Below are 15,961 nucleotides of genomic sequence, written 5' to 3' on the forward strand. Positions count from 1 at the left end.
CCATTCAAATATTTCATATTAATCCAGCCTGCAACCAACTCTCTTGTTCTCCTCCTTTCTCATTGCCTTCTGTTTCTTCTTCACTCTTCCTCCTTTCTTTCCCTCTGTGTTGCTGCAAGTGGGAGATATGCTTGTTATGGGTTACAGTTCATTAACCAGGGAATGGAGGGATGGGTGGATGGCTCAGCGCTTGTGAATAGAGCACTATGGCCAGCCCAGTTACCCAACATAGCCACAGTCCTCGAAACCGCTAACAAGATTGACTTTAATGTTAATAGTTGTGAGATGTTGCTTGAGATGGTAGGACTCACTCACGACCAGCATTAAGAGGGGCTTTGGCCATATATTCTGCTATAACCTAAAAAAGTAACAGACAAGGAAACCATCACAATTGTAGGAGTTCAGTTACTGTAGGCATTGTTAGTGTAATCTTTGTTACTTCGGTTTCTATACAGTTTATAAGTTTGCCTCAGTTACTTATGTAAATGTGTATGTAATTAAACAATACAGATAGGTATATACTTCATTTAATTGGACTTACCCTACTGCACTTCTTTTTTATCTTATTATTATTGAGATTAAAATTGTATTTTTTATTGCAAAAGTTGCAAAATTTCCACTGCACTACTTTCAATATTATTGTAGAGGCATTGTGAGTTTATTACCTCTTGCCTCAAGTTAGTTTTAGTTCCTATCTACTGTAGTTTATAAGGGACAGTCATGTGTAATGTTTTTGACATGTTGGCGTGTATGACCATCTTTATAGTGCTGCCCTGAGGTTATAATTGCATGCAGTAGCAGCAAAGAAAAATCCATCACATGCAGATAGTGGTTCTGTGGCTTAAAGCACTGAACGCAGACTCACAAGCGCATACATGCTAATAATCTAGATTTCCTGCAGGTATTTACTCCAGGAAAAGAGTAGATTTTAAGGATGAAATCTTGAAATCTCAATGAACACAGTTCATTCCTACTCACAGCCCAGAGTGACTGGAGAATGTTACCCTTAAAGAATTTAGGGTTACCATGGGACCAGCACAGCTGCTGAACAACAGTTGCACTGTTTCCAAACAGAATATAAATATATAATAATATTGAACTTATAGTAGAGTACTTTTGAGGTCTCTTATGAGCTAATGGAATTTTTTACTCACACTGAGAATAATCTGCTAATATACTATGTGATCATCGTCATACAGCAAATTATGTTCAGTTTAGTGTTTATATACTGTTTCCTTTGGCTGTGTATCTTCCACTACACTGCTGTTTTTCTCTCAGCTGTCCATGCCTATGCATGTATGGTTTGTTGTTGAAGTTGATTTAGGACATATGACCTTCCTTTTTGTTTAAGATCAGCACTCTTTATGCTGCACATGCAATGCTTTACAGGCAACTATAGGGCCACACCACAACAAACCAAGCCAAGGACACTGCAGCAGACCGAGGAGCAAAATGGAAGGGGGGCTGAAAGAGGGGTAGCAGGGATAAACCAGACACACAGAGCACATGATGTTGGATATGGTGTATATAGGAAAGAGAAAGGGTCACTGTTTCCAACACCCTCTCATCCTCATACATCTTATTGACGGTGGAGGAGAGTTTTTTTTTTCTGCGTAATTGATTATAGTCCCCACCCTCTCTAGTGTTTTTTCTTGAATGGGACAGAGAGAAATAGGATTTTGCAGTGACATGGCGGGCTCAAGAAAACATTGTGGTCTTAAAGCTCTAGTAATGATTATTGATGGCAGTCCAGAACAGGTATTTTGTGTATATTTGCAGCACAGTTGTGTAACACGATAACTATTCAGTACTTAAAAACCTTAAAGATGGAAAAAACTTGAGCTCAGTATGTACCAGTGACATGCACTGACAGATTTAACAGCACAGTTTAAACCACACAGCTCAAAATAACCAGGACACTGTTGTTTCCTCTCTCATAGTTTTGACATGTTGCAAGTCGTGATAATTCCTGAAAACTAGCACATCCATCAAAACAAGAAGTTCTTATGGGTTAAAATAAGCACTAAAATGTACTTTTTACTTTTAAAAACACAAAACTTACAACTAGTACCTGAGGCCCTGTTTTATTTTAATTTATTTATTTAAGCTTATCATATAATATTTAAGTGACATTTTTGACTAATAAGAACATTGTGTTGTGTGTGTATGTGTGTGCGTGTGTGTGTATGAGGGAGAAAGTGAAGACAGAAGAAAAGAAAGAATGGCTTTCTGTATACAGTTTCAATAGTACTGTGCATTAGTGAGCTCCCCTACAGTGTCTTTACAGTGAGCCACACAGTACACCCCACAATGTACATGACTTATGTATATGGGTAGGTGGGTGTGCCTCAGTGCATTTGGATGCCTTCACAGTTGAACCATTGTCTCCCACAATCTCAGTGGTGGGATGGCTGCGAGTGGATGACTAATCCCAGCGTGTGTCTTTGCACCAGGAGTTTGAAAACACTGAGGGAGAGGAGTACCAGGCAGATCTCTCGGCCCTGGCCTCGCCTTCCTCCCAGAATGGCCCCGAGGTCTACATTCTTCCCCTCACCGAAGTCTCCCTGCCTGTCTCCAAACAGCCTGGCAGATCCAGTAAGAAATTACATAACATTATCCACACATAACCCGTCTGAATTATATCTGTCTGGATTTTTAATGACCTGTTTTTGAGTGTTACTTGACCTCCTTTCCTCTAACTTATTGCCTTGCTTCATGATGTTTCTCATTACTTCTCTTCTATCCTCTCTTGTATTGCATATCTCAGTATTCAGTATTAATTCCCAGCTTTTTAGGAGTGAATATCTACCACACTTACAGAGACAATTAAAAAGAGGCTATTACTTCTCTGGAGTGTACGGCAAGTGGATTATGAACATCTTACTGGCGCTATTGATTTGTATGAGATAAAAACTGAGCAATTTTGCCAAGCTTAGTTGGAACACCATGGCCTCTTTCATTTGTTATCTTGTATTATGTCCCTTCCTTCTTGCCCCCTCCCTCAACAAGGGACAGACATCTGTCCATTGTGTAATGCATTTAGAACTCGACCTACTGCAGTGCTGCAATTCATATCATATGTGAAAACTGCAGCCTACTGGAGAGGAAGGAATCTGACCTAACCCTACTGTCCATTATTTCTTTAGCTCTGAGTGTTTTTATAAATGCATTTTACATCACATTAACATGAATCTAGTGTGGCATTTGTTTCTATTTTACTTGCTTCTTACCAAATCCAGAATCAGCTCACATCCATATTATGCTAGTGCTTTTATTTGTATTCTGTAGCCATGATCATTCCCAGCAACGTCACAGGCTGTTTTTCTTCCTCTTCTCATGCTGCCTCAAACCCAGCCTGTTAAAATGTGTATGTGGCTACCTTATGTGCATGTATGAGGGGTTTGTGTGTGTGTGTGTGTGTGTGTGTGTGTGTGTGTGTGTGAATCTCAGTATAAGCCAGATCCTGGGTGCTCAAAGTCCCTTTCCCTGCATGACTCACTGGCTGTCTGCGCTCCACTCTGCTCAGCCAGAAGGGAGGCGAGTTGGGGCTCAGCATCCGAGGATGTGAGCTCCAGCAATGATTGGACAAGGCAGCCTCAGGCTTGTAGCCAATCACTGGCCTCCCCTCTGTCCTCCGTAGCTACTGCTGTATGATTGGTCCAGGTGTTGCAGGGTGAGGAATGGATAAATGGCAAAAGGAGAGGCTAGATTGTGAAAGAGGGAGATTGAGGGGAGAATAAGGGAGAAAGTGTCCTTTTACTGAGTCAGAAAGAGAATGCTCTCTTATTTTTGCTTCCTTTCTTCTTTAAAGGAAGTACAACATGTGCTATAATCATGTTAACCCTTTTACTTGTAAGTATTGTGTTTGCTTAGGTATTGATGTATAAGAAATTTATAATTTTGCAGTCTTTGCAGTGTTCAAATTTTCATATGCATGTAAAAGTGTGAAAAGATCAAGACAACAGAAAATTACAGATATGACATCATATCTCATGTTAATGACATCTATAAGCTACAGGTCAAGAACTGAACAGGTTGTTTTCTATACTGCTCATCCGTTGTTAGCTAGGCATAATCACTGAAGGCTCCTGCATACATAATAACATTGTTTCATAAATTATTCACCCCACAGTAACATAAAGATGTTGCAAATGAGCCTAGTAGCTGAGTGTGGAACAAAAAAACCTGTTGTACACTTACTATGAATGATGTTTTCTGTATGAACCGAGCAGCACTCATGAACACACAGCACAATATCTGCAGATGATCTGGCGGTCCTGTTTTTCACTTGTTGCTCTAATCTTTTATTCAAGAGGTCATGCAAAGTTTTCAAACCCACGACTGTGGCTAGATGCATCAAAATGTAGCGTGTGTGAGACAATTGTGTGTGTCTCATTCCACGGGCCCACCGGTCCTACAATCCCACTGGACCCTACCATCTTCACTGGGAATGCCATGAGTAGGAGAGGACGGGAATGCACCCTCACGCTCACACATTCCGCATTTGGACTATTACCACTTCTTAATGTCTCTGTCTCTTTTTCTCTGTCAGGGAGGGGTGGTGGAGGCTCAGGGGTTGGGGTGGAGAAGTGTGGGATTGTTATCACCGTGACAACCTCTGCCTAGCGTTCCAGTGGAGAATGGGCCTTGTGTGTGTCTGCATATGAGTGATTGCGCGCCTGTGTGTGTGTGTATTTGGTGCACTGGGTACCAGGAGACACAGCGTGAATGTGTGAGTGAGCGAGCCAAACAATGGCCCTGATTTAGTCCGGCTGGGCAGTGGGTCAGCATAAGGCCGGACTGAAACGTCCGTGGAACGCACTAGCGGAGGACTGGCATTATGGGCAGAATACAGTGAGAGGTCTGTGACAGGATGAGGAGAGACAGGGGAAGGGTGGTGGCATGCACCAGGACCTAAAAGTGGGGAGGGGACGCTTGAGATAGTGGTGGCGAGTGTGTATGACAGAGGTCTTTTCTGCATCTGACAGAGCAGTGTTTGTGTCCTGTTTGGCTGAGGAATGCTGCTGTCCTGGGTGACAGGGGGGGCATTATGTGGCCCTTATGTCACTGCTGGGTGTCTTGAAGCTGCACACAGAGCTGGCGCGTCAAACGGCACACTACCAACATGCGTGATGGTCACATCAGGCGTGATACATGACCAGAAAACCTCAGCACCCAGCGCAGAAATCCTCCTCGGGACTCCTGAGTCGAACCGTCCGCTAATCTATCCACTGACTTGAAGCTGTGATAAGTTTCTACCTGGCTCTGTTCACCGTAGATTTAAATGTAGTCTGTATAGGAACCAAGGACTTTGGTGTTTGCTCGACAGCTGGAGAGCTCTAGACGAGGACAGTGTGTGTATTTGTGTGTGTCCCAGTTGGAGGATGAGCTCGGTGCAGACGGGGAGAGGCAGCGTGGCAAGCTTGTTCAGCTGTGCGAGGGCTCGGAGGGTTAAATCCTGCCGAGGCTCTCTCACACACACACTGCGACCGTGGGTTCTTTCTCACATACACACAATGAGGCTAAGGCGCCTGGGGTTAGGGCTGGGGCCACGGGCTTTCATTTCTCACACTCTGAACCAGTACTTCATCCTTGCCTGGGACTCGGACTCAGTTCCTGTCACGGTGCTCAGAGTGGCTGGCCGCTCCACTGCTCCGTCATCATCATCTCCATTCCTGAAGTATGAGGATCCATGGAGGTATTTGATTTTGAGCACAACTTGGTTTGATTTGTAGAATAGTGCCGTGTCCCTGTTGTAAATTTGTGTGTGGTAGCAGTAAGCTTCCTTGTTCTCCAAGAATTTAATTTAGTTTGAAAATTGGGTTTATTTCCTCTCAAGCAATCTTCGCTCTTTAGTTGAAACAACTTTTTATTTAGGGAAATGTGCATTCATAGTTTGGCTGAGGGCTGTTTCTATTTTCTCTCTCCTAATCTCAGTCTTTGAGGCTTCTTTTCTGTATCTGAAAACAATTCACAACTTTCTATTTTCCTTTCTGTATTTGAAAATCTTTGTTGTTCCCCTACAGTCTTATATTTTTTTCTGTCAGAAAGTAATCTTCCATCTTTCTTACTCTTTCTTTCCAGTCCAGCTGCTGAAATCATCAGACCTTGGCCGCCATAGTCTACTTTATCTAAAGGAGATTGGACATGGCTGGTTTGGCAAGGTAAAACATGCTTTTTTGTTCTTAAAACATACACACAGACACACAGTATTTAGGTTCTGAGACACCACCTCAGTAATCATCATCACATACTCATTCTTTCAATTGCAATTTGCAAAACTGCAATTATCCTTACTTTACTAACTGTACACCAATGTGCTTTCTACTCTGTGTGGAATGCGAGGGTAATGTGAGGATGATCTCATTCTAGCGAGGCTAATCTTTGGCACTTGTCTCAGGGTGTTGATTCCATGGGAGACGAGTTGAAATTCACAGGCACAGTGAATTTCACAAATTCCATACAAATTCACATAAATTCCTGTACAGTATATGCTGCCCTAACACTTCCTAGAATTGCTCTTGCACTATTCCCATTCTAGTTTTGTTTGTTTTCTCATACATTCTCACTTTGTAAATGCACGCTGATGTTATTTGTAGGAAATTCCAGTCTACCTGCTTTGAGATTGGCACAAAAGTTTCTCCCATATGTATACTTTTCAGGTTTTGCTGGGTGAGGTCAATGCGGGCCTTAGCACCACCCAGGTGGTGGTGAAAGAGCTGAAGGCCAGTGCTAGTGTCCAGGACCAGATGCAGTTCCTGGAGGAGGTCCAGCCATACCGGTCAGTTCACTGAAACACCAGAGCTTGCACACCGTAGCCTTTCAACACATGTAGCACTGCATAGTAACAAAACCATGTAAATGAATGAAGAGATGAATTATTGATATGATTATTTATTGAATGTATGGTCTTTGCACTCTCTACCTACTCAAATTCTGTTTCCTCTGCCAGAACCCTCCAGCACCCTGCTCTCCTGCAATGTCTGGCACAGTGCTCAGAGGTTACTCCTTATCTGCTGGTCATGGAGTTTTGCCCTCTGGTGGGACATACTTTAATTATCAAATATTGTTTATTCATTCATTATTCCCTTCCTTGGTGCAGTGTCATCGTTCATAAATAATCATAGCAGCTCACTGTCTTCTCACTTTCTTCCCCCAGGGTGATCTGAAGAGCTACCTCCGCAGTTGCCGGGTGGCTGACTCTGAGACTCCTGACCCTTTGATCCTCCAGCGAATGGCATGTGACATTGCCTCAGGGCTTCTACACCTCCACAAATACAACTTTATACACAGGTACAATATGCCAGTCAGTCCAGCTCTGTTTACCTTCATCAGTCAGGATATGAATGACCCAGAAAAGAAAAGAAGAATCCATCTGAACCATCTGAACAGTCTGTGTGCCCTCTGCTGGTCTCTCCCTGCAACAACATCCTGGTGCTGCCTGAGTAGTTGTCACGAACTCCAGCATCAGTGATTTTGTTGCCGGGGGCGAACCCCTCCCGCTCTATCTCCGTGCGGTGGCTGCCATAGCAACTAGTCAGTGGCTGCCTGGCTAAAGAGCTCCCTGTTTGTGGAGGAGGTGAGATTAAACAAACTGACTTAGTTTAGTCTGTGTCTTCACACGGTCATATTGTTGTTGATATTCAACATGTACACATATTATACTATGCTTTATTTAATGCTTTGGCTAGATAGGATAATCAGTTGACTATATATCATAAGCAATATGTATTAGCAAACCCAGACAATACTTTTGTACTGAATGTACTGACAATGGTTAAAACTCAACAGTATTTTTTATAAAACTTCCAACACTAAATAAATAAGGGTATGTGTATGATATGTTTGTTTTGACAGTGATCTGGCCTTGCGAAACTGCCTGCTAACTTCAGAAATGTCAGTTAAGATCGGGGACTATGGCCTTTCTCACAGCAGATACAAGGTTAGACTGTCTTTTGATAATGTCACTATATTTATAGACTGATTTTTACCATATCACCCAGGACCCAAAATATATATATATATATATTTTATTTTTTGTTCTTTAGGAGGACTATTATGTAACACAAGACCAGATTTGGGTCCCCCTGCGATGGATTGCACCTGAGCTCATAGACGAGGTCCACGGAAACCTGCTGGTTGTTGACCAAACCAAGTCAAGCAACATATGGTGAGATATGTAGGGAGTGACAAACAGGAAATATTATTGACTCAACCATAACTTTCACCTTAACTGTTGAGCTAGATGTTTCATTTTTTCCTCCGCGTATACATGAAAGCGGGAATCAATTGCTCTAACATTGAATGATTGCAGAGTATAGTGCCAGAATGTATACAGCTCTTATACAGAATCATGTTATGCTTTCCTGTCATCTGGTATTTTATTGAGAAACTCAACTGTTTGGGAAATATGTGTACAGCACACAGATTATTGCAGATTTAAGCTACCATACTAACATCACCAGCAACTTGGATGGATTCAATTTAGCTCTCTTCCAGGATTATGTTACGTTTTCCTGTTTTTCTGTCATCTGGTCTGCTTTTATTGTGAAACTCATTGGGAAATATGTGTACAGCACAAGGATACTTGCGATATAATATAAAGATTATGAAATGAACAGTTAGAACAATTAACTGCTTGGAACATGGCCAAATGGCCTGGGAATGGTTTGTGAACGCACTTAATGATTTTGTTTTTGCCCGTTCCAGGTCATTGGGGGTGACTGTGTGGGAACTGTTTGAGCTGGGAAACCAGCCGTACAGACACTACTCCGACCGACAGGTACTGACATATGCTGTGAAGGAACAGCAGCTTAAACTACCCAAACCCCAGCTCCAATTCCCCCTGGCTGAGCGCTGGTGAGACATAGTTGCACGCCCACACACTCATGGAGACATACAAACACATACACCAGCTGAAACACAGAATGTTATATATCTTGATGCCATATAAGCTGCCTTTTAGACATTGCTGATAACTAAGCCTTTCACCTCTCACTGATCAATAAATGTCCTTTATACCAGCACACTAGTCAGTGTGTCCTATTTTCAAAATCGGTTTCTGCTTATGGTGGTGCACCACTCCATTGAGGCAATATTTCTCTTTGCTAGCACGAGCAGATGATCAATACTCCCTATTCTTTATGATCCTCTGGCATCGACCAGAGTTGAATCACCTCATTCATCTTTACCTGGGAATCCAGCCAAATATTGTTTTTATTTAATTCTTTTTTTTTAATTGTTCCCCAAAAAATTAAACATCTTTGGTACCAACACTGAGGATTCACAGACATACACAAACACATGCAAGGAGGAATGTAAACATCTTCTAACTATGTCAGTATCTGCACTGCACCTGTTTCATACTTTATATGTCTTTGAGCTTATTTCATTGAAAAGTACTTGGTTTTGTTTGAGAGTGCTGACCACAAAAGTTCTCTTTTATATCTCCCTGTTGCAAATCTAGAATCAATCCTTTAACTTCTGCCCATTTCTCTGCTTGTTTAAAAAACTTTATTCTTAAGACTTCAATAAGTCCCTCTGAGCTATTTGACATGCAGAGTTGAGGAGAGTGACATAATTATTACTTTGTTTTTCTTCTACTCTCTCTTGTCTCTGATCTTTTCTCTCTCTTATTTTTATGTGCAGGTATGAAGTTATGCAGTTCTGTTGGCTGCAGCCAGAGCTGAGACCTAGCAGTGAGGAAGTACACCTTTTGGTTACATACTTGTGTGCCAAAGGCTCCAGTGAGGCTGAGGAGGACTTCGAACAACGTTGGAATGCTTTGAGACCCAACTTGCTTGGCAGCGCCTCCCACACAGCTACATCCACAGCCCTGGTTCTGACCCCTACACCTGCCTCAGCTGACGACCCTGGTGCAGATCAAACTCAGGCAGTGGAGCTGGCCTCCTCTGCTTCATCCTCCTTTCCCCTCCTAGAGCACTTCTCTGACAGCTTTCACTCTGACACAGGAGATGACCTACTGACTGTCACAGAGACCAGCCATGGTCTCAACTTTGAGTACAAGTGGGAGCAGGCCCGAGCTGAACAGCCCTACTGCTCCTCCTCCACCAGTGGGCCACTGGGCCAGGGGAACCCACATTACCAAGATATCTACTATTCAAGTAAAGGAAACACCTCAGGGGGCTGCAAGACTGACGGCCTGACCTCAGGCATTTCCCCATCCTACTATGAACCCGAGCACCCAGGTGTGGTCCCAGTGTTGAGTGCCCACAGCCCTTCAGTCAGCAGCGAGTACTATATTCGCATAGAGGAGCCAGTAGAGTGTAACATTAACCTGGATGATAACGAGGAAGACTACAGCCCAGGACTGGAAGCCAGCAACAGCAGGTTGTCCTCTGAAAGTCGGACTGGTTCATCCATGGCACAGCCCAGTGCTTATTGGTCAACTGCTGACAACACTAAATCTATTGCCTATGACTCTGATTCAAGTCCCACTGTCCAACTAACCATGGAGCCACTGCTGAAACAGGTATCCAGCACCAGTCCTATAAAGCTAGGCCACTCCCACAACTGCTTCTCATCCTACCAGAGCAACACTGTCTACTGTGAACAATCAACATACAAAACAGGCCAATCCTGTCTGTCTGAACTGGATACGTCACCAGAGCCACGATCAAACATTGTCCATCCAGTGGGGGGCTTAGAAAACCCACGCAATTTGTTGCAAGCAGTCAGCAGCCCCAGCCTAGGGTTCTGCGATCCCTACCTTGAAGCAAGCACAGGTCGTAGCGTGGTTAATGAAAGCTGCCATAATATGATGGGTCCCCTCAGAAAGACACTACCCATTGTTAACCACATTAGCATTGATGTAGGTACAGATGATGGCCTGCTGGTGGGCCAGCGGAGGGATGGAGACATTGATGATGACTTTTTCTCTGAGGGAGAGGCCACTAACTGGACCTCAAACCATTCAGCGAACAATAATAGCCTGAGTTTTGACAGCAGGCAGACAGGCAGTGGGCATGAAAGTTATCTGGACCTTCAATATACAGCTCACTCTAACACAACAGAATTATGGTCTTTGACTAAGGCCACCACTAAAACCTTCCACAGCTCCAGGTCTTGTGGCACCTTGGAGGCAGAAGGAGGTAAAGCTGCTAGCAATCCCAGTGAATTAGGTTCATACATTCACTTGTGTCACAAAGAAAGAGAGGCCACTCCAATGGAAAATAACCTACCTGTAGATAATCTAAGAAGTATTGATTCTCTTATCAGCTCAAGTATGAATGCCAGGGGCACAGAGGGTGAGAAATTAGAGGTAAAATATGAACAGCAACCATTGCTTAATGGAGAACGACTGTACTCTGAACCTAAGATGATACCTGAGGCAAGCTATGTGAAGTCCCCATCCTCTTTCAAGGAACCTCAGACGGGTCAAACTGGAGCCTTGACAGACAAGCAGAGGGGTAATATCTGGGAGGGGGTTTCAACAGGAGTCTCTGTTGGTCTGAGAGACAAGAGGCTAACCTATCCAGAGACATCAGAGAGTTGTAGAGTGTTAGACAGCAGAGTGGGCATCAGAAACTCCAGCATTAGCCTTGTTGAGCTTGGGGATTACAGTGAGGATGATGACGATGACATTGCAGATATTACATCAGGGATCTTTGCTGACTTCAACCTGGACTATGCTGAAGCAGAGGAGGAAGAGCTAAGCCCACTGAAGAATCCAGAGGGAACTCCTGACTCTGTAGACACTCTTAACCTGTCCTCATCAATGGCAAGCCCCTGTGACCAGGCCTTCAGCCCAGATCCCTTCAATACCCCTGTCCTGCCCAAATCACTGGACAGTGGATACGACACAGAGAACAATGAGTCTCCAGAGTTTATCTTCAAAGAGCTTGGAGATCCCCGAGGTGGTGACAGGAGCCCTAGGCTGGGTGGAGAAACTGAACTTGTTCTGCAAGTGGGTTTAGGCCAAGGTGTCTGCACTTCCGCCAGCACCTCAGAGCTACAATTAAAGGGCCTGACTGATAAGAACCCATACAGGGATTCGGCCTATTTCTCTGACTATGATGCCGAGAATGAGAGAAGCCCTCGAGAGGAAGGCAGTAAGTTCTTTACAGGTCCAAATAGCCATGACTTGCATGCTGAGAAATTAAGCTCTAACAGAGATGATGATCATATCAAAAGGAAATTCAACAACGAGGAACATTTAATGAATCTGAGACATATCAAAAGCTGTGTTTTGGCAAATCTCTCAGAGGCTGACCCAGGTTCACGCCATCCCCTTTCCACTCCTGGGTTGTCCATGCTGTCACCATTTCCTCCGCAGATGGGCGGCTGCCTGACCAAAGAGTCTTCCCCTGCAGATGATGATCTTGGATTGGAGACAGAGAACTCAGTAGAAGAGCCCTCCTCAGAGATTAGCTCCTCCATTGTGTCTGAACCTTCCTCTACTGTTCAGGAGGCCTCAGCAAACCACGAGGAGGGGAACAGGAGAGCAGAAGATTGTTCCCCTGTCCAGTATTTATGTTCTGACTCCACCATAACTGACTACAGAGACGAGGCCCCAAAAGAGAATGAAAATGGTGATGGATCCACAGAGGAGGAGGAGCTGCCTGAATTCAATCATGACAACGAAGAAACAGAGGACAGAAGGGAGGGTGTGGGAATAAATGAGGAAGATTTTGAGGACATAGACGCAGAGGAATGTGACTCACAGGACAGTTTATGTGAAGAATCCAACGGCCCTGCTGACCTGTCCACTTCCTCATCGTTGTTGGAGCTGTGCGGAGAGAATGTAAGAGCTCCTCTGGAGGAGGCGGAGGATGAAGATGACTCGGATGACAGTGAGTCTGATGAAGAGTTGAGGACCTACAACATCCAGGATGAGGACAGTGAGGAGAGTGAGGAAGATTTTACCACAGTGCCAGTGGTGGTAAGCGACTGCAGCAAGGCTAGACACCTCCGCAGCCTCCTGAAGATGCCCACCTTGCTCACCCAGTCCTTCTGTGATGAGTTGGAGAGAAAGAAAAAAGCTGTGTCTTTTTTTGATGATGTCACAGTGTTCCTTTTTGACCAGGTATGAGATGTAATTAGGTCAAAATTATGCAGTGTGTTTGTCTATTAAAGATTATGTATGTGAGGAATATTTTTGTTTCTGACTTCTAGGAGAGCCCCACAGGAGAGCTGGCTGACTACACCTTCTCCACAGGAGCAGAGTCCAGTGGGCAGGAATCCTCAGAGGAAATAACTTCTGACCACCAGCCACAACCTGACCCTGAACTTGAAGCCCAATCCTGTGAGACATACTGTGTTTCTGAAGAAACAGATGGGAACAACTCAGAAGAGGGTAAGTTTTTCAAGGACGTAAAACACCATACTTCCTAGTTCACTTATCCCAAATTGTTCACTATAATTGTGACTGTGTGTATTCAGGTGGGGGTTACGAGTGGGAAGATGACCTTCCATTTGAGCCTTGCCCGTCTTCACCTGACACCATCCCTGAGCCAGACTCCTCACCCACATCCACACCCAAGAGTCCTGAGGCTCCGAAGCCTGCAGCTGTAGCACTTAATCGTTTTATTGTCTCACGATTTTCCATTACACACGTCTCCGACCCCCACATGGGCACAGCAACAGGTCTGTATTAACTGTCTTCTATACAGAGTTTGGACTGTTATATAATGTCAGTTTATTTGCATGAACAATATGACATCAATACCATCATCAACATCAACAACATTGTCACAAACATGTAATATGTTACAATATGTTATGTTAATATAATGTTGTAGTCTTAACAGTTTTTTTCTAAATTTTTTATTTGGTGCACAGTATGTCTTATTGATACTCCACCAAAAATATTTTAAGTGCGAAATAACACTAGGAAATGTGGCTGTTGGTGGTTTAAGCAAACATAGCCATGTGTTACCAACATAAAAAGGCTTATGACTTTAACTACAAACATAATCTGTGTATTGAGAGATATTTTGGTGGATAATTGAATGTTTGTAGCATACTGAATCTAAAGATGGTGAGTGGAGAAGGGAATTAGTAGTGGTTTGAGAAGTTGTTATTTTCCTGGTGTGAAAATCTTTTGAATTTGAATTGGACTCTGTTTCACTGACATGAATTCGCTCTATGGGGGTCAAAACTGCTAATTTTTAAAAGCTACATCTCAAGCACACAGTATTGACACTTTAAACATGTTTTTGGGTGGAGTATCACTTAACGCTGTTTGATTAAACGCTATTGTAAAGCTACAATACTTATTTTCAATTGATTGTGTCCAACAGGGAACAGTGAAGATAGTCCAAAAGATTGAGTGCCCTACGCACGGCCCCGACTGGAGGAGGACGAGTTTCTTCTCAACACAGAAAAGCAGCATTATTATATCTAGATGTTATACAGAGTTTTATTTTTATCGACGTTTGGGGCATCTGACCCTGGTGACCCTTTATGAGACAGTGCCTCATATTGTAGTGAAACACCCTTGATGATTTGCACACTTTGTTTTTTTTTTTTATTTTGTGAAGAAAGAGTGATAGCTGCTGATATGGCAACCTGATTTAGACAAGCAGGAGAGTGGATATAAAATCAGATCATATATTTTGCAGAATTAGAAAATTATATTAGTTTTAACATACAGTATATGACAATAACTACAATAACTTATTTGCTCAATGCAGCATCAACTTCTGTTGGTGACCTTACAGGTCATTTAATTTGTGAATTATAAAATAATCATAAAAATAAGAGGATAAAAAAAGAGAAATGAGAGGCTTTCTAGCTGCTCCTCTCATTTGCTGCCTTGGTCCATCTGCTTACCACTGATCTGGCATTTTTAAAGACTGTTATAGCTCTCATTGTTGGAGCCAGAGAAAAAATGCTTGGTGATTGTTGCGTACAAAGTTCTGGTGGATTTCCAAAAACAAAATCTGACTCTTTTTAACAGTTGTGGGTGGTGGTGACAATGTTTGAAGATGGAAGTGCTGAAACTTAGTCTTCATTCAAGTTTTAGACTCTGACAAAGCCAAATGATGTTGACAGTTGGACTGAAAGGAAACACGGTGTTGTCACTCCCTAATTTTCACCACCACTTGCTCTTGTTAATGATGACTTATTGCATCTGTCTAAAGCACTTTGCATAGCCAAACTGGGTCCTTATTTGTAGAAGTTGCTCTACATCTCCCCATCCTGGAATGAAATATGTGAACATGTGAGACTCCCCATTTGTGTCCACAGTGCCAGCTACAGGTTCACTTTATTTTGTGGCACATTAGCTTAAATTACGTTTCATCTGCAATAGAATGACACCAAAGGGATGGAGAGGTGTTTCAACACAATTTGCCAGTGTCATGTCAACATGCCAGTCATAAATGTTGAATGTCAGTCAGTATCATCTTTATGCATCTTTTCTATGTCTATGTATTGTCCATAGTCTCATACATAAAGTTACATAATTCTATTACAATTGTGCTGAAGCCCGGGTCCGAGGTGTACAAAAAAAAAGACAAACTAAGACATATCTCACATATTGTACGAATGTTATATCAACATGTAGCAGGTAGCTTGACTTGAATTACTACTGCTGTATCGACAGCTCCCTTCCCCTCTCTATCCTTCTGTAGCTCAAAGTGCCAATTCTGTTTCCTCTCACCTTGCCTTTTAAGTTCTGCAAGAAGAGAAAACATTGCTAGTATTTTTGTACGAGGATTTGAAAAGATGCAATCCAGGATGACGATCTCTCAAATTTGCCAAAGAGATATTACAAAGCCCATTGGCTAAAAGTGGCAGACATGTTTGGAGAAGATGAGGATGAGGTGGGTTGTTCTATGCACCAGTAGTAACATCATTGCTGTTTCCATTTCTCCCTCACTCATGGCTATTGTACTATCCCAAACAAATAAATCCAAATACTTTTTCCCTTCTTGTGTCTGTGATATATTTATCTGCAGTAATGTCCAAGAAGTATATTTTTCTGAAACATAAACCA

At 42.9% G+C, this 15,961-nt stretch overlaps 1 protein-coding gene across 5 annotated transcripts in view; it reads left to right on the forward strand.

Annotated features, from left to right (window-relative positions):
* Positions 1 to 15,894, forward strand: part of aatka (apoptosis-associated tyrosine kinase a) — a 36,313-nt gene extending 20,419 nt beyond the window's left edge. For 4 of the 5 annotated variants that reach the window (XM_042392926.1, XM_042392925.1, XM_042392923.1 and 1 more), the window contains exons 4-15: positions 2,454 to 2,595; positions 6,085 to 6,164; positions 6,663 to 6,781; positions 6,953 to 7,040; positions 7,160 to 7,293; positions 7,858 to 7,942; positions 8,049 to 8,170; positions 8,710 to 8,859; positions 9,649 to 13,045; positions 13,135 to 13,315; positions 13,402 to 13,605; positions 14,262 to 15,894. In XM_042392926.1, coding sequence (XP_042248860.1) covers positions 2,454 to 2,595; positions 6,085 to 6,164; positions 6,663 to 6,781; positions 6,953 to 7,040; positions 7,160 to 7,293; positions 7,858 to 7,942; positions 8,049 to 8,170; positions 8,710 to 8,859; positions 9,649 to 13,045; positions 13,135 to 13,315; positions 13,402 to 13,605; positions 14,262 to 14,290 — 4,731 coding nt within the window. In that variant the 3' untranslated portion in view covers positions 14,291 to 15,894. Of the gene's footprint in view, positions 1 to 2,453; positions 2,596 to 6,084; positions 6,165 to 6,662; positions 6,782 to 6,952; positions 7,041 to 7,159; positions 7,294 to 7,493; positions 7,580 to 7,857; positions 7,943 to 8,048; positions 8,171 to 8,709; positions 8,860 to 9,648; positions 13,046 to 13,134; positions 13,316 to 13,401; positions 13,606 to 14,261 lie in introns of those variants that run through there. The other variant, XM_042392927.1, reaches the window with a different exon arrangement.
* Positions 15,895 to 15,961: the final 67 nt, after the last annotated feature.

Source organism: Thunnus maccoyii, chromosome 18, assembly GCF_910596095.1.
Source record: "Thunnus maccoyii chromosome 18, fThuMac1.1, whole genome shotgun sequence".
NCBI lineage: Eukaryota > Metazoa > Chordata > Actinopteri > Scombriformes > Scombridae > Thunnus > Thunnus maccoyii.